At 36.8% G+C, this 27,076-nt stretch overlaps 1 protein-coding gene across 1 annotated transcript; it reads right to left on the reverse strand.

The window, feature by feature from the left end:
* Nucleotides 1-14,800: 14,800 nt before the first annotated feature.
* dand5 (DAN domain family, member 5) lies at nt 14,801-16,510 on the reverse strand. The gene is made up of 2 exons (XM_051111002.1): nt 16,031-16,510; nt 14,801-15,076 (listed from the first exon to the last, which is right to left on the reverse strand). The coding sequence occupies exons 1-2, from the start codon at nt 16,508-16,510 to the stop codon at nt 14,801-14,803; spliced, it is 756 nt and encodes a 251-aa protein (XP_050966959.1).
* Between the last annotated feature and the right edge of the window lie 10,566 nt (nt 16,511-27,076).

Genomic DNA, 27,076 nt, shown 5'->3' on the forward strand with positions numbered 1-27,076 from the left:
CAACCCACTGGGCACCATTGAAGTCCACTATGTGGAGAAAAATCCTGGAATGTTTTCCTCAAAAACCTTAATTTCTTTTCAACTGAAGAAAGAAAGATATGATCATCTTGGATCACATGGGTTGAGTAAATTATCAGGAAATGTTTATTCAGGAAGTGAACTAAGCCTTTAAGCATTAACTGCATCATTTGTAAGATAAATAGATAGATAGATAGATTGATAAAACTAGCGCCCTCTATGGTCTGGAAGTATTAGTACAAAGAAACTAATTCACCGGCCTTCTTCAAAATCCACCTTGCAGCGGGACGCCTTTCAGCTGCGGGGCAGATTGTATTTTATCGTCACGTAACACAATGTATGCGTTAAAAGGATTTGAGACTTTGGCTCGTTGTAGCTACTGAGGTATTGTGTTAGTTCAGCGCTGGTAAGTGAATTAAAGGGCATCAGAGCGTACGGCGCTCTCAGCTTCACATTAGCCGCGCTAACTGAGAGCCGCGTCTCACAGGACAGAAAAAACTCCTTGTGACGCCAAGAGTTAGTGAAAACGTGTGAGAAGGTCTGTGTGTGCGCGAGCAAGAAAAGTGTGAGAGAAAGACTATTAGTTGACGCTGTGATTATCAAGGCAGTTAAAAGCATGGCACTGCCTCAGTGTGTGCGCGAGTGTGTAAAGTGCCTGGCGCGAGGTGCTAATTTAGAGGAATTAAAGAGCACTAGACAGGGCGCTTTTGTGGCAGCAGTTCCTGGTCTAATCTGCCCGCGCCTCAGCGGACACACACACATACTGAGAGAGCTGAGAGCGGGCACCAGGCCCATATCACTCCAGGCTATATGGAAAGCTACAACCACAGGCACACAGAGAGAGAGAGATGGAGACGCAAACATATATTTTCGAAATACACACTCTCTAATCTTACCAACAAAACATGACACTTTCTTTATTGTGCCGTGTTACAGTCTTGTTGGAATTACATTCTTATTAGCATGCTGTGGTTTTGTCTTACTGCTCAAATTGCTCCCCCAGCTATCAGCTCAAGCAATCATCACACCACAACAATGCACTTTTCCTTCACCAGAGCATTGGTAAGAAAGTGTCTGGCAAGCACATAAATGTAAATACACACCAACTTTCACCAACACAGCGTAATGAAGTTTCTTTCATAAAGGGTTTGCAAACTCTTGTCAGCAGACCCCCAGGGGACTGAAAGGGGTGTGAAAAATTAAAAAAATGAAAATGTGTTTTAACAGGAAAAAAAAAAAAAAATTAAAATATGAACCTACTATTTTAATTATTTTAAATAACCCCCTCTTTATTGAAATTCACATAAACTAGTTTAAAAGGTGTTAAGATTTTAATTTAAAAAAAAAGTCTCTAATTCTTACCTAGGCTGCATTTGATTTTAAAAAAAGAGAAATATTATTGCAATTTCAAATAATTGTTTTCTGTTAAAAATGTTGTAAGATGTAATTTATTCCTGTGACACAAAGCTGAATTTTTAGCCTCATTACTCCAGTCTTTAGTGTCCCATGATCCTTCAGAAATTCTAATATGCTGATTTGCTGTTTAGGAAATGTTTATCATTATAAATGGTGAATCATTTATAAATGCTGCATTTTTGTGACAACCATTATACATTTTTTTGATAAACAGAAAGTTCAAATGAACAGCATTTATTTGAAATAGACATCTTTTGTAACATTTTAAATTACATATATTATATGGAATTACTCAGTCAATTTAATGCCTCCTTAATAAATAAAAGTGTACATAAAAAGCATGATTGTATATAGTTCAAATACATAGTTCAGAGTTTCTATGAACTGTTTGTTGTAGAAAGATAAATACAAAAATTACGCTGAACAAAAAATTGTCTAATGTAATATCGGGTAGAAAAAAAGGTAACTTTTTGGGTGGAAAAAACATGCAGTTTATTGTTAATTTAATGCAAATTTAATATTTTCTAGATAAAATATTTATTAACATGTCTTGGATTTTATATAACAGCAACTATAAAAAGATGCAATCCCGCACATTATCAGTACTTGCTAAATACTGGAGTTTATTGACATTCGACATTCATTGGTTGGGAACATATTTTAAAATTGTCTTGTCTTTAATAGCATACATATGCCTGGAGAAGGTCACTGGACCGAAACGTTGCTTGTGACAATAAACTTTAATATTTAGCAAGTACTGATAGTGTGCACGATTACATCTTTTTATATTTTTGATTCAACAGTGGTGTTGGACTAACTTCCTATCGTTTTTTTCAGGTGTGCTGAGTTTGTGTTGATGGAGTATAATGGAAACCAAAAGCCAAAAACTGAATTTTGGAAACATGTTTTTTTTGTGATATCACAAAATGTATTCTGCATATTATAAATGGATCTCTATACAATAAAACATATACTAGGCTGTCCCATTACAATAGGCGCATCAGCATTAAAAAAAAGTTTGAAAATCCCTAATTTTACAACCATACTCACAGTCGTAAACATTTTGTATCACAACCTCTGGGACACTCTGTTGGGAAACTTTTGAAACTCCAACAAAATATATGTCCATATACAATCATTTTGCTGATTACCACAAATGAGTAATTGTGTCCACACACACACATTTAATCATGGCCTGATTACAGAATCACAGCGTTCTGTATTTGATACAATGATGCAATTTGGGCCTGAAAAAAAGGATACACTAAAATGTCAGATTTCTTTCCCCGTGTTTGTTTCTCTTCCCCCCTCCCCCGTCTCTTTTTAACACCCTATCAATTTCTCTGTACCCACTTATTTCCCTTAATAACTTTCAAAGGTTGCCGGGCAACATGTTGTTCTTTTTTAAGTTACCATGGCATTTATTTGGCATACGGTATCCTTTCTCGCTGAGAACATGGGGGTTGCCATGGTATCGTGGGCACCTTATAAAGCAGACTATTGTGTGTGTGTGTGTGTGTGTGTTGTAAAAACCGATGCCAGGTTCCTTTAAGTCTCAGGCACTCTAGATGCCCAGAATGTTGAAAATACTAGGCCGCATTATATTAGCTACCACACAAACAACAGCACCCTAAAACGTCAAAAAGCCTTCAAATTTATGCTTTTTCAACTTTTACAGATTACATTAATCTTTCATCTACTTTCATAACCCTGTTTGCCTATACATACTCCACGTCGTTTACTGTCTGAAAGACTTAACAGTCATTTCAGCTCAAAGGCTTAAGAAGATTTCTCCAATATCTTCTTACATTTATCAAATTTTGTACTGTTTTATTGCATTTTTGAAGAATATATTTATCACTGACATCAGCAGATAAAAAGCAACACCTGGTTTGACAGATTTACGAGCTTTAAAAAGTTTTTTTTTTTTTTTTAAATTGTCCCTCAGAAGTATAGTCGTGTTCTCACAACATATACTCACTTGTCAGAGTATCATAAATCCTAAATGGAGACGGGGTGATATTTCTGCTTGTTTTGCAGCTCCTTATTAGTAGCCTAGGTAATCAGTGACGATTCTTTTCTTTTCAAAATAGTATTTGGCGCCCTCTAGTGGACTCAAGAATTTAACACAATATTTGACTGTTTTATATGAACTAATAAATAAAAGTGTTTTAACAGGAATTTTTTTTTTTTTTTTTAAATATGAACCTACTATTTTAATTATTTTAAATAACCCCCTCGTTTTAAGAAAAGTCACATATGTGGTATTATTCTACATCGTGTAAGGTTCTTCTTCTTCTTCTTGTTTAATGGCGAATAACTCCTTAGGAGCAAATCGTGTAAGGTGCTACATAAATGGCGTTATATCGACTACCTTCCATAAAGCTCCTAGAAGTCAAATTGTTCGTATGTGCTGATTCGTTTCATATTTAGAGGTTCTTTTTAAGGACCATTTATTAATAGTTAATTAAATACCATTAATAAATAAATAAATACATTCTTCTTCACACTCACACTAGTTTAACTTTAATAACAATGTACAACAGTAATTTTTGTCATGAACATTTCCACTTTGATTTCAATTTAAGATTACGAATTATGCTTCGTAAAATTCTGTGATGGTAATAACTTTTTTATTATCTTTTCATTTTTTAATGAAATGATGACATAAGGCTGGTCTTTTAGCTCATATTTCATGTAGGTTGTAATATTTTCACATTATTTAGTTTAGCAAATTGACAATTTGATTGCAAATTACACATAATAAAAAATATTTCGTTCAAGAATGACATTCAAGAGTGATTTTTTTAAACAAGTAAACCAACAACATAATGACTGAAGAATTAATCTTAATTAGGGGACATTATTCCTTGTGGTGGAAATTAGGGCACAATTTATGGACAGTAATTTGAAAATATAAGTTAATTCATTAAAACACACACACACACACACACACACACACACAAATAAAAAAATATTACTCTCCAAAAATGCTGGGTTAAATACAACCCAGTGCTGGGTGAAATATGGACAAATCCAGCAACTGGGTTCTTAAATGTTTAACCCAACCCTCTTGGTAGTTTTATTTAACTCAAATTTTATAAAAAAAAAAAATAAATAAATAAATAAATTACTAAATGGCTGGCTTAAAATAACCCTAAATAGGTTGTAAATTAAAAATCAGACATGTAATTACTAGAGCATTAATCAAAATGTGAACATTTATTTGTAAGCAATATGAAAAACGGTTTATTATTTAATTATTATTTATTCAACTTATTAATAAATGTTAACTTATCGAACATAATAATAAATGTTGATTTCTAACCTTTTAGGTTCATTTCATGCAAGAAATACAGTCATTTTAAGCAATAGTTGACTTAAAAGGTTAAACATTTAACCTAATCGCTGGGTCAAAACAACCCATTCGCTGGGTTTGACCATATTTCACCCAGCACTGGGTTGTTTTTAACCCAGCATTTTTTATGGTTTGTTTTTATTTTACTCTTTATTAAGAGCATCACAGTTTTTTAACATGTAATTTATTTTATAATAGATTTCCATAGTTTATGCCTTTAAGTCTAGGTCTTAGACAACAAAATAAAAAGTATAACTTTGTTTAAAGTTAATTAAAACAATTATGAAGAAATTTGTAATAGAAAAAAGAAATATGATTTTTTTGAACATATAAGTCCCATTTACATACACCTAGATGGATAGATTTAGGGTCAGGCCAGGTCTTGGCATGCAGGGTCACAGATGGAGCACAACACTGAATATATTTGAGAGACTGGCATAGTTACCCAGCCATGCCATCTGCTTCACACACACGTCATATATACACATATCCACTTACAAAAACATATAAACACTTAATCAGGAGGTGCGTATACGAGAGCGGATGTATTCAGGCCTAAAACCCCCATCACACGCATACACAGTCCTACCAATCACTTAACCTTAAGCAGAATAAAAGCCCCCTCTCCTCTGTTTTCCTTGTCTCCAACATGTTATAGAGTCCGTGCCAAAGACAGGAGAGGCGTTAAAGACAGATAAACTCAGCCATCTTGCAGGTGTTTCTATCAAAAGACTCGCCCTACAGAGCCAAACTCAGCCTGGCAGAGTCTTAATGCCTCGGACTACTGTCATTCTCACGAGACGTATGTCATTGATAATGTCTGTGTGTGTGTGAGTGTTTATTCTGCACCTGTCGGATGGTGGGAGGCAGTGTGTGAGATAGAGAGATGAAAAAGAAACCATCTGTGTTTCTAAAAGGGACAAAAAACAGAAACAGAACAAAAAATATCTAAGAACCTTTAAAAAGAATGCACTGACAAAGTCAAGCGTGTATATTTTAGTTGTTTTGATTAGATAAACTGTCCCCAGAAGTGAGTTATGTATTAAACAAAGCATAACTTATTCATTTGTAATTCATTCATCTTAATTAGGCTATAGTATTTTTAATGCAATTTAAAGACATTAATTGCTTTAAGCGACACTATGTAATGTATAGCCCTCTGGCGGTCAAAGAGTTAATGCGGTTTGCTTACGGTGGAATATTACGGCTTTAGTTTTGCTGTTCTGCGGATAATTTTGATGGTTTTAAATTGGTGTGCCTTACCATATTATTTAATGTATTGTCTTAATTAATCACACTAGTTTGTAGTGCAAACACTTTTACCGTTTACTGCACGTTGTTATTCTTCTGTTATTTCCCTATAGCGCTAATGAACCAGAAGTCTCGACCATGCCGCGTTCCAGACGAGGTCGCACTTCAATGTCCCAAATGTCCCACTTCAAACTTTAGTGAATTCCAGTCAGTCACGTCATATTAACATATTGACTTCATGACGTGGCCATGACAAAAAGAGAGCATTTAGTGCAGGGGTCACCAGATCCGGTCCTGGAGGGCCGGTGTCCCTGCAGAGTTTAGTTCCAACCCTAATTAAACACACCTGAACCAGGTAATCAAGGTCTTACTAGGTATACTTGAAACTTCCAGGCAGGTGTTTTGAGAAAAGTTGGAGGTAAACTCTGCAGGACACTGGCCCTCCAGGAACAAGTTTGGTGACCCCTGATTTAGTGTTTCGTGTCAATTATGGCAAAAATTGGGAAAAATTAACATGAAATGCTATTATAAACCAAATGTGTAAAGTTTTCAAGTTTTTAGGTTTTTAAAGGTGGCGCCACATTGTGCTCGTTTAAAGCAGTGACCTCAAATGACACGTCTAGCTTAAATCCGAATTGCCCTGAGTTCACAAGTCGGATATCCAATTTCAAGCGGATTTCTATACGTTATTTCCAAGTAGGAGGTAGGGGAAAAAAACGAATTTGGAGTTGTCTGTAAGGCAGCATAAGGTGGACAGAATCATGACGTAGCTGACGAATGACTGAAGCAGGGTTGCCAGGTTTTCACAACAAAACCCGCCCAATTACTACTCAAAACTAGCCCAATGGCGTTAAAAATCTCATTCCGGGTGATAAAATACACGTTTTTTATGTTCCCCTGGTTAATTCGCATAAAAAACAACCCGCGGCAACAGTAGCCCAAATTTCGCGGGAAAACCGCCGACTTGGCAACACTGGACGGAAGTATTCCGTTTGCCGGGAAATCCGTCTCGACAGCTCTAAATCAGAAATCAGTATTATAGACTTGCCGTGTTATATCTAGGTAAGGTAATATATGACAATAAACGTGAATGAACTTAATGAACGTTAATAAACTTTTATTGACTCCTTTTTAAAAGGAAGAAAATAATCTAGTTTTATTTCACATCAGCATACATTTTATATCTGTCTTAAAGTTTAAAATGAAACAATAATGTTTTTCGAACAATTACACTTTCTTGAGCTATCAATGTAGCAATATTTGTTTTTTAATTAATTATTTTGAATTCCAAGCACCACAAAAACTGCTCATCCCCACAGCGATGTACAGAGGGAAAGTGCTTTGAAGTCAAAAACAAGTTTTTCTACCATTTAAAATACAAATATGTATCCATAACTATCAAATATATAATGAAAATGGCATACAAAATGCTGAATAAATAATATAAAATATATAATGAATAGTGGTTTCCTGGAATTGTGTCACTAATGTGACCGTTTAACAAAAATTGTTTATTTTGAAATAGAAAATCACACTGATGACATCATTTGACTTTCCTGAAGATCCATGAAGAAAGGCCCATGATAAGTCCACTGTGTCTTTTCAGTTATCAGAAATTTTATCGTTTATTTCATGATTTCATATGAAGCTTTTAGTCGAAGTCACTGGTATGACCTGCTTTATTGTTAGGGAATTGTAAAAAAAATAAATAATAAATAAAATAAAATACAAATGGATTAATCTACTTAATTTGGTGAGTATACCAAGACTGACAACACGTGGTTGGTTACCTAGCAGTAGCCATTTTGAAAAAAAAAAATTATGAAAATTGTCACTGGTGTTACCTTCCTTACAGGTAAATAAATGCACAAAAAAGATTAAAAGTCATTAAGCTGTCATTTATGTGTACAAAGTAATCTAATAATGTGGTCTAAGTTATCTTGCCATACCAAAATTGGACATTTCTGTAGAATGATCCACAAATATTCAACAAACACTGCAAACACTCTAATAACATGTAAAAAAAAAAAAAAGAAGAAGAAGAAGAAGAAAATGGGACAGCATTTTGGTTTGTTTGGTTTATTGATAACATTTTTAAAATGGATAAAATATTTCCCATAAATAAAATAAAATAGTTTGGTCATGTTTCTTACAATAACTTTTGTAACAGCGTTGAATTGGCCAGCTTGATGAACGCGATCAACACTACAATTAAAATTTTAATTCCCAAAACATGATGTAGGTTTATTTCAGCTGAGTTGCATTTTGGTTGATCCTAATAAGATCTGTAGTTGTATTTTCTCTCTCCCTCTCGTTATTTTAACTATGGGTGACAAGGGCACCTTGAGCTGCAGATGTTCTCACCGATGACAGATGGTATTGGCATCATCTGTGTATGTGTGTGTATGCGTGCAGCACGCTGGCATCGTGCAGGGACAGCGGGCAGAGCCCATACCGGCTTAGCGCCACCTGCACCCCCTAAATTGTAGCCCGAGACCCCTCTCCCACTTCCGTATATACGCTTTCTGTGTGCATGTGTGTGTGCGAGAGCTTGAATTCCAGGCAATCACAGTAGCAAAACCAAAACAAAGCACAAAAAAAATCCCAAAACATTTGAAATTGGCCATGAAAATCGAATAACAATGTCCAAAAAAACAATTTACCTCAAACTGGCATTCTCAGTTTAGTCTGGTGCCCGATGGGAGTCTGAACAAAAGAATCTGGATTCACAGTGAATCACAATTGCAGTGTTTGATGTAAAACAGCCGTCCTGGATGTTTAATTGATAACAGAGAAGCTCTAATTGTCTCATTTATCTTCATGCAGACACTGCAAGTCTGGTGGAGCGATTGCTCCAGCCTGGCCAGCAGAGTTAGGCACAGCGGGCGGATGAAATCCAGCAATAAAGCAGGCCAAAATCTCTCAAACATTTTATTTTTAAACATTCAGACCTTTTATTTTCTTTCTATCTAGTAGGAAAATCACATCCAGCCCTTCACTTCCGTCACTCAAAGTGACTTGTCTTTAGATTTAAAGTCACAGATTGTGTTCGGAATGGAATACTAGCATTTCCGATAACTAATAAATATGTTCTAAGAATGTGTTGCTAAATTTCCAATTAAGGAAATGTTGTTTATGAACGGTTGCAGAATGTTAAAGGTTCTTCATGGAACCACAGATGCCAATAAAGAACCTTTTTTTTTAAGAGTGTGTGTACCACTGCAAACACAGTAAGAGTAGCATGTTAGTATGCTATTCCAACCACTGCCACATTCTCACAGCTCTTTTAAAAACGTTTTGCACGGCATCTGTGCCGTGTTTAACACAAGACATTTAAAGGCTTACGGCTGTGTCGCTCACTACCACTCTCAGAGCATTGTGATCTCGCAATGAGCGAAGAATCAAAGTCCCAAATCAATTAGAGCCTCTCTGGAGTCTGAGTGACATTCAGAATGCACACTCATCTGTGCCCAGATTTTCTCTCTTCGCTGCACTCCGCTCAGCACAATTTGAGAAACAAAATGGCTCCCGCGGGCACTTCCTGCATCTCTGAGAGTGATGAATTCTTAAAGAGAATTCCATTTCCTCTTCCTCTTTTCCCTCGTGCACTCAAAAGCCATGTGGCAAACGCTGAGGAAAAGACAAAGAATAAGCTTCTCCCCATTAAAACCTGGCTTACGTTCCTGGAAGAAAGTCATCGTTTCTCCACTTTGTATCTTCTTTCTCTACAGTTTCTCTCCTGGACACTGAAATCTAATGTTATACAATTCATTTATATGCATCTGTTCCAAAACATTGTGCTGTTTAGTGCCCACACTGAAAAATAATGGTTCCAAAATGGGATTTTTGTAGCAATGCCATGGGAGAATCATTTTTGGTTCTCCAAAGAACCTTCCAGCGATAAGTTCTTAAAAGAACCATTTTATAAACATTTAAACATTAAACATTTAAAATAATCTGAAGAACCTTTTGTGGAATGGAAATGTTCCATGGATGATAATGGTTCTTCAAGGAACCACAGATGTCAATCAATGGATTTAATACTCTATCAAGCATAAAAATACACATAAATGTACATTTTCTATCAACAGTTTGTTGTATTAATTTTTTGTGTTCATCACGGTGCATTGTAGGACTGCCCTGTGAACAATACTTATCTAGGAAGTCAGAAGAATTACACTGCGTGTTGGGAACGCACATATGATGGCTTAAAACGCGGGCTACGTAGGCAGCTCACTAGGTGCCGTAACAGAGCGTATGTCTCCTGCTCTCTCAGGGTAAATGAACACAGTTATCCTGATGCCAGCAGACACCGGCACACATGGACGCTGAGCTCGGAAACATGGCACGGCGAAGCAGACGACAGGAAAATATGACATCAGGCAGGGCTACACAAGATGCTTTCGCCAAATGTCTAGCCTTAATTACCCTAATTAATGCAATTAGACTTGTTATGTGACATCACCTGCATCTCACAGGCTTTAATCTATAATGTCTAATTAATATGTTTGCACATCCCACAGGTCAAAGGCCAAGACCGAAAATTGCACGCATTTTGTACATGTGCATGAAAGTGAATGAGAAGTGAAAGTGAGGCTTTTACAGCAATGAACATAAACTGGAATTATGGGCTTTTGTTTAAATAATTTCAATTTTAACATGCAGCGTTTCTTACTATTTTGTTTCTTCTTTATTATGCCTACAGTTGAGGCCAAAAATTGACATACAACTTGCAGAATTAGCAAAATGTTAATTATTTTACCAAAACAAGAGGGATTATACAAAATGCATGTTTTTTTTTTTTTTTTTATTTAGTACTGTACTGTAGTCCACAAGAGAAAATAATAGTTGAATTTATAAAAAATAACCTGGTTCAAAAGTTTACATACACTTGATTCTTAATACTGCTTTTTTTTTTTTTTTTTTTGTGATAGTTGTTTATGAGTCCCTTGTTTGTCCTGAACAGTTAAACTGCCTGCTGTTCTTCAGAAAATCCTTCAAGTCCCACAAATTCTTTGGTTTTTCAGCGTTTTTGTGTATTTGAACAATGAACAATGACCGTATGATTTTAAGACCCATCTTTTCACTCCGAGGACAACTGAGGGGGGTGAAAATGCTTTGAATTTGAAGATCAGGGTAAATTTAACTTATTTTGTCTTCTGGGAAACGTGTAAGTATCTTCTGTAGCTTCTAAAGGGCAGCACTAAATGAAAAAAAAAAAACTTAATTCTGTTCAAAAGTTTTCACTCCCTGGCTCTTAATGCATGTGTTTGCCTCTGAATTACCTTCTGTAATAGTTACACATGAGTCCCTCAGTTGTCCTCAGTGTGAAAAGATGGATCTCAAAATCATACAGTCGTTGTTCGAAAGGGTTCAAATACATAAAATTGCTGAAAACCCAAAGAAAACAGCAGACAGTTTAACTGTTGAGAACAAACAAGTGACTCGTGAACAACTTTTATTTTTCATTTATATATTCATTTTATTAATTCATTCATTGAATAGTCATTTATATTATACTATAGTTCTTTGCTCTTCACTTTCACTGGCTTTTTCCTCAGTCAACTTCTTGGCTGACAGAAGACTGTTAATAGTTTTTGGGTATTTGGGGTACCAGACAAGACCCCCTGTTAACAGGGTTTGGGTATTAGACTACCTGCTGATGAGTTGTTCTGTTACCGGATAAACTGATACTGGATCTTATAGGCATGGAGACAGCGATCTAACAGGACTAAATGTAGGCCCTAAACTTATTGACTTATTTAGGTCAGTACTAAATTAAAAAAAAAAAAAAATTGGTATGATCCATCTTATTTTGGAAAAATAATTAACATTTTGTGGACTCTGCAAGGTGTATGTAAACTTTTGACCTCAACCATATAAGTACTTAAATTAAAACTGCGTATAAAATGTGCCACATAAATAAACTTGCTTTGAGTTGCAATCTTGAGATCCTGCATATTCGCTTCAGAATATGATGTCTAAGTGTATTGTCTATCCTTTATGACACTTTAGTAGTGATTTATTTATTTTGAAGCTTGACAGATGCATAAAAATCAAAAGCACCATTTTTCCTTTTGTGTTTCGTTTTTGAAAAAAAGAACATTGGAAATGGAACAACATGCGGGTAAGTAAATACACAGTTCTCATTTAAATGAACCATTCCTTTAACTTCTACTAAAGATAAAGAGTATTTCTTTGCACGACCTTCAGAGTTAGATACAGTTAGCTAACTTGCTACCATGGACTGCAAATTAATGTCATCTATAAAAACCCTGGCCCTACAGCTGCTTTGGGTTTTGTAGATATTGCAGGTTGGACGCGAATTGAAGGCAACTCAATGTACAATTGTAATGGAGAATTGTAGGATTCAACTGAAGCACTGGAAGCTGGCGGTGCCCTGCGGCACAAACTCCCAATGGCAATCATGTGCCAACCTTGCCCAGCTGCTCCTGGGCATCCGTGCCACATCCATGTCATTGCAACCGTACCATCTCTAAGTTTACCCTGGCATTTCACACTAAAGACCCTGAGGCATGCAGGAACGTGGCCCCTCTCACCATGCTTAGAGCTGTCAGGTCCAACCAATTCACCATCCACCCATGGACCGGCTTCAGACCCATGTCCGCATTTCAAAGGCCTCAATCAGTGCCATGTTATTAAAAAGGTTCAATATGCAAAAGTCCAACTGGTCCACTCTCAGGAGATATGTGGTGCTGGGCATGTGTGGGGCGACTGCATATTAAACCAGGCTTAACAAACACAATAAGATGGGCTTAGTGACAAGTTGCAGGCTACTAGTTTTTGCACTGCTGTTCATGCTCTATTAATATCAGCTTCAAACCTTAACCAAATTTCCCTTGTTGCCTATCACACCAATATGCCACCCCGGGTTGCATTATCATCTTAATCTAACCCGTGAACCGATCCCCCACGACGCTGTTCCTGTCACCGTTGCGATCGCACTAACCACACACCACTTTCCTCTAATGCAGTTTTAATGGCGCGTTTCTCTGGCGTATTTTCCCGCCGTTCTTTGCTTGATCAGCCTTGCACAAATACTACTAGGCAGCTCGCGGCTTCGCGTTGTTGTCATTGTCTACCTTTAACGAGCTTACCGACGGTGGTTGGATTTCCCGAAGCTCTGGTTCTTGGCAGGAGTGAAATAAGAAAAAAATCCCCCGCCTTTTTCAGCGCTGTCATGGCAACAGCGCCCTCTAAAGCGTTTTCGCGACTGAAATAAAAAGCTCAACATCTGTTGCGCGAGGAACCACTTTGGGTTAAATAAAATATTCATTTACTTAAATTTACCTCATTAACCAAAGCAGAGACTGACGTAGACCAGAACTGCTAGCAAAATCCACAACACACACGAGGAGTTGATCGCTGATCCCATAAGAGGGGGTGTCATCGTCCTTAAATTGCAGTAAGAAGCCGTTTTGACAGACTGCCAAGCCGATGTAAAGCACCCCTTGTTCTCCCTCGGGCGATTTTTCGTATAGGATGAGCAAACTCGACCTTTTTTCCAGCCAGGTGGCGGAAAATCGATGAATAAAACTTTTATTTGTCTCTGACACGTTCAAGTGCAGCTGTCCTATAGGGAGATGTCGATTCCCACAGTATTGAAAAGAGTGATTAGGCAGCAACAGAGTCTAACAACACTTAAAGTGCATTTTGATGTTAAACTATAGTCTCATTAAAGCAGCAAATTAGGCTTATATTGTTTTCCTAAGCTGAATGACGATCAATTCATATTTTCTATACCCCAGGTTAGATTGCACCCATTTGTTAATGAATTTCCATTATATAGCCAATATAATAGCAGACAATACATCTAAATAAATACAACAGCAACTACAAAGAACTGCTTATTTTCCTCAATTAGGAGACATTTAAACAGACACATGCAGGCTTGTGGGTTTTCTTTCAGATGTTTTATTGATTTCACAACGTTTTATTTTAATAATGTGCCATGTTTTGTGATATTTGTTGCTTTGTACAGTTTAACTGATTACATTCTTCAAAAATTAAAGAATTAAATTCTCTGATATTACCATAATACAACAACAAAATACAACAAATATACTTTTATCGCAATATTATTGGTGTGAAGAAGTCAAGTAAACAAGGCCAGGTTTGACCAGTTCACATTATTCTTTATCCGCACCTTTTTCCGTAAAAACGGGCCCGGCCGTTTGTAAATTGTATGGGTGTGGCTTCCGTACTCATTTGCGTCCAGCTGTTTTTAACTGTACAAAACAGCTCCTTTTGCTTCTCCGTTTACTGCACGCTGTTATTCTTCTCATTATTACCCTGTAGTGGATAATAAATTGAAAATCTCACTAATAGACTTACTTCCACGTTGAAGAAAAAGGTGGGCATAAACAGAGCAAACCGAACCTTTTTTTAATTAAATCATTTTCATGCAATATTGACACTTATCGGTAAAGCTATGAAATGACAGGTAACCATAAAATTCCTGGAGTCTTTATTAAAAAAAATGAACTCAAGAGCAACATCGTCATTACATTTAACACAAAGATACCGCTGAATATCAGACGGCAGTTCACAGAAGCATTTTCCCTGTATTCCCAAGGACTCGTGTTTAACACATTCTGAATCGAATCGTATTTCGGTCACTCTTCAGACACACAACACAAATCTTCCACATTATATGTGGCTTGGTAATCCTCAAATACACACACCATTGGTGCACTCAAATATTACAACGTTTAAAATAAAAATTTAAAATGTCTGTTATAAATGAAACATTTCCGTGTTCTGAACTTTGACCTCTTCACTGCTAGTTTCGCATTTGCACTCCTCAACGATCATGACGCGCCTTTCGCGCACCTCTGTCCCGCAGCGCAAGGGCACGAGCACAAATCGCGATTTAGAGGGCCCGCAGCGCGTGCACGGCGCTCTTTGCTGTCCACGAGACTCTCCGCTGGAGGGGACGAACATAGAGCTGCACTGACCGTAGCAGAGATTATTGTGAACGGTCACCGTCTCACAGCCGTCCTCCGTTATGCGCTGCGAACAGAAAAGCGTTTAGAAAAATATGACTCAAAAACGAACAATAAATGAATACACAAGCAACTACATATAATACCCATTTAAACTAAAGCAAGCAGTTTCAGACATCTTAATACTGAATGCTAATAATAACAATAATAACACCTTGTATGGCTGTTCTAAAGAAGACTAAAACATGATCAGTTCAGTTGTCGTTCTTAATATTTAACGTTTCATTTTTAATTTTATATAGCTATAAATATATTTAGGCTACAAAATTTCTTGTTTATATTTTTCCTTTGGTCGCAACATGAACTTTTTAAAATAATTTCTTTAATTTTTATGTGTGTGTGTTTTTTTGTTTGAGATTTTTCTTTGAGAATTTCCATTAGAAATTTAATTGAAAGAGATCAAACAAGTGAAATGAGTGTATCGTTGCAGGATTTACATTATTATTTTACTTAATTGCTATCTTAAATGTATCCTGTTATATGGGAGCACTTATAGATATATAATATATAATTTGTTATAAAAATATATGTAAGAATATCTAATAATCAAGTGGTTCTCATCAAGTATACACCTTTTTCTTCAATGCGGAAAAAAAGCCTATGGGTAAGACTTCTGGTTCATTATCCGGTATAGGGAATTAATGAGAAGATGAGTAACAAGGTGCATGGTAAAACTGTTTGCACTACAAACTGTGTTCATAATTAAGATAATACATTAAAATACATAACACACACCAATTTACAACATCAAGCAGCAAAACGAGCTGTTTTATACAGCTAAAAATAGCCGGGCGTGGATGAGACTGGAAGCGTGACCCATAACATTTACAAATGGCTGCGCCATTCTTACGAAAAAAAAAAACTTTCGTTCTCTCACGCATATACAAAATCGACTAGAAATAAAACGCGTCTGACATTGCTGATTTTTATGGAAAGCATGCATGAATGAATGAATGCCTACCTGTGTGAAGGGCACTGCTGCACAGCTCTGTTTGGTCATGTCTTTGGGATCGATGCGTAGCGCCACGGCCTCTTTGCTTCGCTCGCTTTTGTGCATCACTTTCTGCCACATCTCCAGACCCTGTTTCCTCCTGGCGTCCGCACTGGTGCTGCTTGCGCTCACCTGAGGCAGCAGGGCCGCAGGTTTGTTATGGGCCAGGACTGACGGACCGGGACGTCCGAGAGCCAAGAAAGCGGGAAACGCGCCTCGACTTGGTGAGTTTTTGGACGGCACGTGGCTACCGGCGGCCCGTCGCAGAAAGTGAGGGCTTAGTTTGACAACTCTGACAGATCCCCGAATAGGTTCGTCTGGTCCGTTCCCGGAAGATTCAAAATCTTTCGCGACGTGTCGGTGAAAGTCCCGCTGAAAGGCGCTGCGAGGGAAAGCGCCGACCAAAGTGACCGTTGACAACAGAACAAAAAGGCTAATTTGAAACGCCATTTTTACCAAACTAGAGAACATTAAACACTATACAAGTTCGAAAATCGATTTCTTTCACTGTCGTTTAAAAAAGTCGCTTGCTGCAGAATCTCGTGGTCCAAGGTTCCGTATGGTCACCTTGCTGTCGTTGTAGACATGAAGCCAGAGCTCACAAATATATACTCTCAACGGGTTCTTTGATGACTGCTCATCATTGCTTTATTATAGGGGTGAATATAGCTATTGTACCTGTCTGAATAATGGCTGCGAGTGACAGGTGAGTTTTCGTGAGGTAGTGACAAGTGCACCTTTCATCTCATCTCCTCACATCACGCCGTGGGAACTGAAAAGCTTTGCTGTGTGCTTTTCAGTTTTTTGACATGATATCAGTACATTTTTATTTTATTCTTTATTTTTCAACTGAAGCAGCATTTATGCGGTCTTTTTTTAATTCGTTATAAGAAAAAAAGCCAAACCATTTTTTCCATAGTCAAACAAGAACATTAATACTAACATGGTTACACAATTGTTCGTTGTTTTCGCAACGAAAAAAAAAAACATTATGCACAATAATCACTTACTTATGTGTTTATGGCTAAATAAATAGATTCTTTCTCACGGGTACTGAAGCTCTTGCTCACCTTAAGTTCAAACACTGAGATGTTGAGCTCAGGTGTTAAGTGTTTCCTACCTTCAGGTCCACTGTACATGACACATAGTCTGAATCATATTTACGACCTTTAAAAATCCCTTTGGAAAAAACTTTCCCAAGGGAACAAGCGGAACCGGAGCAAAAAGGGGATTAATTTAATTTAAGAAGCGGATCAACCACATCTGATGTTAATTTTTCTCTGGATTCTCCAGATGAACTTGAACTTCCATTTGCAACTCTGATTTTGGACTAAACCAAATAATGCTCATTAGAAATAAATCTTTCATCAAATATCCGTATAATTTCATTTCCAACGCACTTCATGAATCGTAAACAAAGTGTTCCTTTACAACTGCACAATCCAAACTACAAATCCAGTTTTAGCTGGACATAAACACTGAAAAGTTATTGGTTGTTTTTGAACATAAAATAAAACAAATGAATAAACAAATTCTCAGCATGGAATAAAATAAGATGAAAGCTGTTTTGAATACAACAAAATAAGACACATGTGGAGTCTATGTGCATGTTTACATAAGACTGAAATGTGAAGAAATATATTGATCAAATAACACCAGAACAATGCATCTGGAAAAACTTGGTTTGGTCAGTGATTGAAGGTTTCTTCTGACATTTACTGATCTGCATGTTTACTCAATGCAGTTATACATGAAGAATAAGAAGATATGGGCTACTGAAAGTCATTACCGATCTTACGCACATTTCTATTTATGTTATGACTTTTGAAACTGGTGGGAGAAAGATAACACAAAAACCCGATAGGCTTAAACAGCTGTCGGCTTTTTTATATGTAACAACTACAGTCTATCAGCCTAATTCTGCGTGTACACGCATTCAGTGTCCAGCAGGTGGAGCCAGTGACTTTGTGTCTCACCATTGCCCTGTGTGTAGGGCTCCTAATATGGAACCAAGTTCATAATTTCATCTTGGTTTGGACCCTCCTGAGTGCAGCAGACATTCTCTGTTGGCCGAGAAATGAATGAGGATGGTTGGGATCTCTGGCTTCATTATCTGATATTTGATGGAACGCTGTGATCTAAGAATGAAGGTCAAATGGTTGATATAGTACACAGAGACTCACAAATGGCACGCACTGACCATGCTATGCCATGCATTTGTTCTATCATTTTCGTCCTTGTGATCTCTGATGACGTCCAAGTTTGGTTTCTGAGAACTGGTAAAAAGATAGGTGTGCTCTTTTATTTGTGTTACGAAATTTCTTGTAATAAACATTTTATTTATTCACGCAACTCACTCAAATCCCCCTAAACTGAGTTTAGATGCCATAGTACTTTTCTAATGCAGTTACAGAGGGTGCCTCGAGGTGGAGCCAGAGACCTACAACAGAATAAAACGCAGTTACACCAATGGCTAAAAGAACCAAAATCATACCCAGGCGAAAAAAAAGTGCACTATTTACACATACTAATTTTGTACTTCATATACTAAAAATATTCTTTAGTACTTCTTACGATAATCTTAAGAACATGTAAGTGTACTCAAATGTGCTATTTTAGGACTCCATGAATATGAACAAATACGTGCTTTTAATATACTATCTCTGTATTTAAAAATATGTTAAGTTACCACTTGTAGTACACTAATGTATGAAAGATGGGTCAAGCGTACTGTAAGTGGTAACTAAATCCATTTTTTAACATCCATTATAGAAGTGCACTTGTTTTTCACTTGGGTAGCCATTCGGAACAAGGGGTCAATGTCTGTAAATGTCTTATCTGTGGAGGAAAGAAGACATTTTCTCCATCTTCATCCATTATTTCACTGGAGGTCTAGCGTCTGCCATTAAAAACTAGCCATATATTCTGACAAAACAATACCTTTGTTTACCTGTCTGCAATGTACCAGGTTGCATATAGCAATTTCACACAATAAGTATAGATTTTTCTCTTCGCTTACCACACTGTTCTGTTCTCCTGTGTTCTGTGTTCTGAACACATTTTCCAGTATCCACAGAGTAAAAATCTTTTTATGTGTCTGTGAGTCAGGAAGGCAACTGGTGCTGGTATTGTGTTAGAGAGAGCAAAACACAGAAGAGGATTTAGAGAACAGAAGAGATGCTGATCAGAGCGCATACACACGCCACAACACAAACACATGCATGTATTCATGAAAACTCACACATGCTCCTAAAATCCATGCAATTGCACTTTATAGTTACACTAAGAAAAAATCACGTTATTGGCCCTTCCATGGCATCGCTGCAAAAAACTCTATTGGAACCTGTATTTTTGAGAGCATAGACATTTAAAGCAATTGGTATGTTCTCAAAAACATGTTCAGGTCATCAAAAATAACAAAAATCAAAATTATATTCTGCATATGAAAATGAAGCCTATAAATAAGTAAGTACATACACTAGGCCTAGTGATGCATTTCAGAGTGAATATGCTGGGCAGGAAAACATCTGAGGTCAAATGTTTTTTATTAGAGCGTGGTGTGTGAAAGCTGTGTGTGTGTTTGTGGCTGGTTTGGCAATTCTAAGAACCTCACCGGAGAGATGAGAAAAAAAACTGGGTGTTCTTAGGAATGGCTTTTCATGTCAATATGTGTGTTAGGTGTGTGCAACTCTCCCCAGTTCGTCTGTAGGCTGCAGCGCATTTATTTATCAACTGACCACAAACCACAGAGTGCAGACTATGTTTGAGTATTTGTGTCTGTGCGTGTGTATCAGATGAGGGGGGGAAATGAGTTGAGGTTTACAGACACACTTCTTGGAACTCAGCGAATCTGGGACTCATGAAGAAGAGACTTCATTCAAACCCATCTGTGATGACAACCGTCCAAATAATTGCATGAAGACATAACCCTTAGCGGAAACTGTTTTTTTTTTCTTCTTCTTCTTCTTTTAACAATAAAACATACAGATATTTGTTTGACAACAAACAACACAAGACCCCACCGTCTTTTTCTGTGGTAGGAAAATCAAGATTTCACATTATCAGTGGCCTATATCTTGCATATAGAACACGCAACTGGCAGTTACCATAGGAGAACAACTTTTTATGACCAGAACACAATAAACACATACTACTGAATGAGTCAAAGTGAATGTTTTCAAATGAGTAAAAGCTTTAAGAGATGAGTAGATTAAGTACTAGAGACGACTTTTCAACCAGCATTTGTGGTCTGTAGATACTCTTATTGTGAATTAGATTAAATTTCACTGAGAGCTGTATTAAGAAATATCAATTCACAAATATTTATTCGATTTTTTAAAACTGAGGCGAATGTGAAGACGAGCTGTTACTAGACGCTACCACTAGGGTGCGGTGCTGAACCAAGTTGACGCGTTTCATTCAAACGTTCGAGAGAAGTTAAAAATAGTTTTAAAATCAAGTATCCTTTTATACATAAGAGCTTTTAGAGTTTGAATTGAGAAGATAAACACATTTTGTCTTAGAGACAAGAAAAACAATGGAGGTTTTGAAAGATGTTCTCACACGACGAATCCCGCCAATTTCCTCAACACAGGGAGCGATTTTTGAAAAATTAAAGACTGAATCATTACTGTTTTTTTTGTACTGCTACTACACGTTTAATTAACAACTAGGGATTTGATATGTCTATAAAAAGCACAAAAGAAGTGGTATCATTTCTTTTCTTCTTGTTAAAAACAAAAATAGCCTACTGTGCCCTATAAATGAAAATGAATGGGAAAATGACTAAATTACTACATTCGCTCACCACAGAGATGCATTGGTTCAGTCACACCAAACAGCTACATACCTGATGGGTTACAATGCATATCTGAGCAATGTGAGAATTACCCTTAAGCCAGAGTGTGGTTTTGCTGTTTTACAAAACATCAGTTTCATTAGCGAGGAAGGACCCTGAGTGAAGGTCTCTCAACTCCCCTTTGTTTCTACGGAAATTTGAGTGTTTTCCACGGCTGTCTTTAATCTGTGTGTGGTGTTGCTACCCAAGCTAGCCATTATAAATGCAGCAACTCACATAATCCTACATAAACACTACATCATTGTTTCCACACAGTGATTTAAGAGTGGTTTTTTGTGCAAGTAAACATCTTACCCGTATCTCCTTTTTTTTTCGCACAGAAACACTGGCACTTCTTCTTTTCTATTATTGTACTGTTTACATGTGAGAGTACCAATGCATGTAATTGTTTTTGGATAAATGGGTGTATCTAAGTGTTGGCATGTGGATGTGCGTGTGTCTGTGTGGATGTGGCCGCGGGTGTGTCTGTGTATGCGGACCTGAGCATTACACTTTCTCTCCACTGTCGTGTTTAACCATCGTCCAGCCCCACCAGACGAGACAGTCTGCAAGGTGTCTAGTCGAAACTACACCTGTTTGTCTGCAAACAACCCCGAACAACGCTGACTCTTTGTGTACCTGTCTGTCTATCTGTCAGTCAGCCAGCCAGTCAGCCAGCAATTACAGCTTCAATTTCAGCCAAGTGCTTGCTTTCACACACACTTTCCTGTCCCGTCTCAGTCTCTCTTATCAATACACACTTGAGTACGGTCTCGTTTTTACAGTCTGTGTGCTGGACTGCTCTTATCAGCGCTGTAGAGTAAACAGACTGTAACTGTCTATCAGATGGATTCAGACACAACAAGCCATTAGACGTCTGACTCTTCACACGCAGCAAGGGGGAATTCTGTGGTGGCATGTAGCCTGGTTTTCTATGGTTTGATGTTGTGATTCAACAAAGAAAGTCTGTGTCACTTGGGGTCTGGCATAACCACATCAATAAAAACCTATTGTGATTTGCATCAGTTTTAATTGAGAGATCAACTGCACATAGAGTGCAACAACAGGGTTCCAGAAGTAAAAATCATTCATTTTATGAATTATTTTTATTTCTTTATCTCTATATTAACAATAATTAAGTTTTAAGGCAACCCTGCCATAAGCTAAATGATATACACTATCAAATGTGCATATAAATGAATACTGCAATAAAGGCTGGTTGGTTTGTTTCATGGTTTAGTACTCTATATAGTAATGTTTTGAAATACAAACCAAGAAAATTAATGGAAAAAACTGTCTAACTACCACTTAAGTCCTGTTTAAAACAACCCAATTCAGATCGTTTTATATTATATTGATGGAAAAATAACAGTTCTCTTTGGATTTATACTGGTTTTACACCGGTTTATTCAGATCATTTTTTGTTTTTCTTTTTTGTTTTGGAGCACAGCCCACTTGAAAATTATTGCATGATTATAACACTGATGATGATTATTATGTATTATGATTTAAAGAGAGCTCATTATGTTTAATTGTTTGAGGTCTTGTACCCTGATGTAATCATAGTAGTTGTTGTAGTATTTTAATTGAGTAATTTCGAGGAGACTGATGTTTTGAAGAAATGGCATAGACGTGGGCGTATGTGCGTGTTTTGGGAGCGAAGGGCATCTATATTTAAATGTTCCTGACAGATTCCGCTTTTCTGTCTCTGTTACAGTTCCACAGATGTGTTTCCTTCCTGAAAATAAAAGTGGTACTTCTCTCTCTGTCTCTTTTATAGACAATACAGGGAGGAGGCAGAAAATTATCAGTAAGGCCCACTGTGGTTTTTGAGATGGAGTGTCACTGACTCCCTCAGCATGCCTGACCTTTGACCTCTCCACCAAATATTCCCAGAAAAAAACGGTGAAAAACGGGTTGTGAAGTTTGAAAGAGACAACATCACATACATGCAAAGACAATCAGTTTATATTTTAAAAACTACGAAAGATAGGTCCTGAACAATTCTGTTTCTGTCTATAAAACAGAATGTTCTACATACTAGCAAATATGCTTGTAAAAGGAGACATGAAATTCTGTGTTTTTCTGTGTTTAAGTGCTATAATCAGGTTTGCAGTGCATGCACCAACACAGAAAATGTAAAAAAGGACAACCCAGTAACTTTGTTTTGGTAAGCCTTTCTCTGGAAGCATGTGAAAAACGAGTCACACAGATTTTGCCCCCCCATGATGTAGGAAGAGCATCTTATTATAATATTACCGTCCCTAAATCTGCACGTTTTCACCCATGGCATCAACATTTTTTCGCAAGCAACAGTGGTGTGGCTGTTCTTTCTTTCTTTATTTATTTACTGTATATTATACTGCAGCCACACAGATCTAATCTAAACATGTGATTGATTTCAGCTGTTTAGTTTCACAGACATAACCGACTGTTTTTGTAACTTGTGTGCTTTTAACATCAACTTGTGTGTATTTGACAGTTCAAGCGCAATAAGACATGAAAGAGTTTTTTTAGTTTTCTTATTTTTATTCTTATTTTAATTTTCTTATTTTTCGTACTCACATGTCGTGTGACAGCTGCTTTCTGTGTGCGCACTTCAGATGTGTACGCTCAGAAAAACATATATCAGAAGTAGGGTTGTGTACCAAATTTGGTACTTTTAAGGGTACTAACCAAATTGTTCTGAAGCGTGGTTACATTTCTAGGGCTATATGGTAAAAGTAGGTCAGTGAACATTAAAGCACAAAAAGACGTTTTAAATATGAATCCTACATGTTCCGCTTGCCTCTGTATATATGAATGGTGGAGACGCGGTTTTGTTTATATCACAGAACAGCAGCAGGAGTCTGATTTAATTTATCAACTGAGTTGAGCAAGTCGAGCTGACTGACAAGAAGAGCAAGAAAGATGGTGCATAAGAAACAAAATGCAAAAGCACCTGCTTGGATTTTGAAAAGGCTGTTGTTGTTTGCCGTTTATCTAAGGTGATTTTGGAAGTTTTTTTTTTAAACATTCGTTTCTTATTTATTTGGTTTCACAGTGTTTGCTGCTTTTTACTTTATTTAAACTTATTTTTATTTTATTTTATTTTATTTTACGTCAACATGTATGGCATGCCTCAAAGCTTTCTTATTTGTTTTGCTAATAAACGTTCTATGTGTTTTTTATTTGATTCCACAGTGTTTGCTGATTTTCCATTTTTTATACCTAGGCTATTTAAACTTTGTGTAGCCTAAGTCATTTTTTATATTAGGCATATAACTGGTGTATTTTATTTTATTTTTTTGTTAAAAAAGTTCCATGAGTTTGACGTATTTTGTTGTTTCTTATTTGAAAGTGAAAGTAAAATGCGCATGGCACTTTTACAAGCTATTTAAAAGAGAAGGAAAGGGAGGAAAAGAGGGAAAACTCAAAAGAACTAACCTGTTTTGGGCTTAGTTTTTCAATGAAATATACGTTTTTTTTATTACACCGAGAGTGAAGTACCGAAAAAAGGTACAATTGGGTACCAGCACCAAATTTCAGGTACCGATACCAATACCCGGTTAAAATGTGAATGGTACCCAAACCTAATCAGAAGTTTAAACTAATATGGCTTTAAGCATGATTTCAGCACGACAAACATGACAATCAGAACCAAACAGATGGTATGAACCGTAAAGGCGCAGTCCTATTCTGGAAAATGGGGCAGGAAGCAGCAGCTCATTCGCATTTAAAGAGCCATGCACGAAAACAGTGTGTTTCTGCTTTCACTCAAAATTGACATTTTCAAAATGATATAATAACTCCTCTGTGGGGTATTTTGAGCTGAAACTTCACAGACACATTCTGGCAACACCTGAGACTTATATTACATCTTGTAAAAAGGGGCATAATAGGTCTCTTTTAAGGCAAAAAAGAAAATTATTTTATATGTGTAACAAGACAAAGAAAATAAAAGATTTAATGCTGACTTTACATAACATCGGACTTCTCCTGTCAACAAGTTACTGGTTACAGCAAGCACTGCATCTGTAATGCTAACAGGTATTGAGTGAAGACAGTTAGCATTAAATTAGCAGTGTTGTGTGTTTTCTACATGTCATCTTTTATTACTCATACTCATACTTCATTTTACACAGGTTGGCTGCTATGTAATTCCTAATGACGCTCAAGAGGTTTCATTGTCGAGCAAATTGCTTTCTGTTCATCACCTACTGTTTACTGACAGCTTACTGTCAACAGTCAAAACAGAAAACAAAGAGGGAGTAGGCGTAGCACACTTCAGTGCGCACACTCATATAAACACATTACATACAGCACCCCTTAAAATCTCGACACGCTTGACCGAATATTTATTTTCTGCATAATCTTAAAATATTCAGCAAGGACGCATTTAATCGATAAAAGCGTTACTAATGATTGCCATTTCAAATAAATGCTGTTTTTAAAACTTATGTTTATTAAATAGTTCATAAAAAAATGTAACATTAAGCATATTAAATCACCACATTTGAATGATTTCTGAAGGATCATGTGACACTGAAGACTGGGGTAATGATGCTGAAAATTCAACTTTGCATCACAGGAATAAATAACATTTTACAACTTATGCATGATATATAATATATAATAATAATTATTTGAGTTTTTTGTGTAACATTACTGGCCACAACTCTGAGACTGACTACTTGTGCTTCGCAGTTTTCACTTTCTAAAATGTTGAAAATTGTAAAAATAAATAAATAAATAAAAAGAATAAGTAGGTACATCCAACTGTTTCTCTGGTATTCTGCATAAATACGAAACAAGCAGCCTGGAACTGTGCCAGTGTGCCCACGTATTACCGTACATGACACATGGCCGTAAGATTAGATCAATGTGTGTGTACGTGTGTGTGTGTGTGTGTGCGAGAGAGCGAAACAGACAGCAGAAAACAACCCTTTCCTAGACATGAGGTCATAAGAACGCTAAAACAAGATTTGCAAGGGCAATAAATTGAAAACGAACCCCTCCCCCATGTTGATTCATATATATGTGTGTGTGTGTGTGCGCTGCAGGTTTTTCAGATTTCCACCTGTGGAACACTTTTACCCTCCGGGCAGCTATAACACACGCGCAAACATCGTAAAACGCCGTCAACCCACTCATCATCATCCCAGTGTCGAAATCGCTGAGGGTGTGTGTACAACCAGTGTGCTAAAACATCATTCACTAGCTCATATATTAGAGAATGACAAAATAGATTAATTAGATATCACAATAATCAGAGAATAGAGAATTCCCATGAAAAGCACATTGTTGGGGGGCAGGGCATATTGAAGGACTCTTCAAAATAAAAAGCCAATAGTGTGATTTTTGTAGGCCAACTCAGAAGTTTGCATCACTCTGGTTTCCACAACAAAAACACAGCAGGATTTTTCCACTGGCTTTGGATTACTGCAGAAAATAAGCCATGTGAACAACAAAAGCTTATGATTCTTGCATGTTTTGGTCTTCATGATCATCTTCACAAATGGTCACAACCTCTAAGAATTTTGAAGCATACATCACCATTCATTTGTAAAAATTTCAATACACAGTTGAGGTCAAAAGTTTACATCCCCCTTTCAGAATCATTAAAAATGTAAGAAGGATCATACAAAATGCATGTTACTGTTAATTTAGTACTGACCTGAAAAAGATATTTCACATTAAGGATTTGCATATAGTCCACAAGAGAAAATAATAGTTGAATTTATAAAAATGACATTGTTCAAAAGTTTCCATACACTTGATTCTTAATACTATGTTGTTACCTGAATGATCCACAACTGTGTTTTTTTGTTTAGTGATAGTTGTTCTTTAGTCCCTTGTTTGTCCTGAACAGTTAAACTGCCTGCTGTTCATCAGAAAAATCCTTCAGGTCCCACAAATTCTTTGGTTTTTCAGCATTTTTGTGTATTTGAACCCTTTCCAACAATGACTGTATTATTTTGAGATTCATCTTTTCACACTGAGGACAACTGAGACACTCTTATGCAACTATTACAGAAGCTTTAAACTCTCACTGATGCTCCAGAAAGAAACACGATGCATTAAGAGCGGGGGGTGAAAACTTTTGATCAGAATGAAGATGTGTACATTTTTCTTATTTTGCCTACCTGTCTTATTTTTTTTCATTTAGTACTGCACTTCAGAAGCTACAGAAGATACTT

The sequence above is a fragment of the Labeo rohita genome, chromosome 1 (genome assembly GCF_022985175.1).
Source record: "Labeo rohita strain BAU-BD-2019 chromosome 1, IGBB_LRoh.1.0, whole genome shotgun sequence".
Taxonomy (NCBI): Eukaryota; Metazoa; Chordata; class Actinopteri; order Cypriniformes; family Cyprinidae; genus Labeo; species Labeo rohita.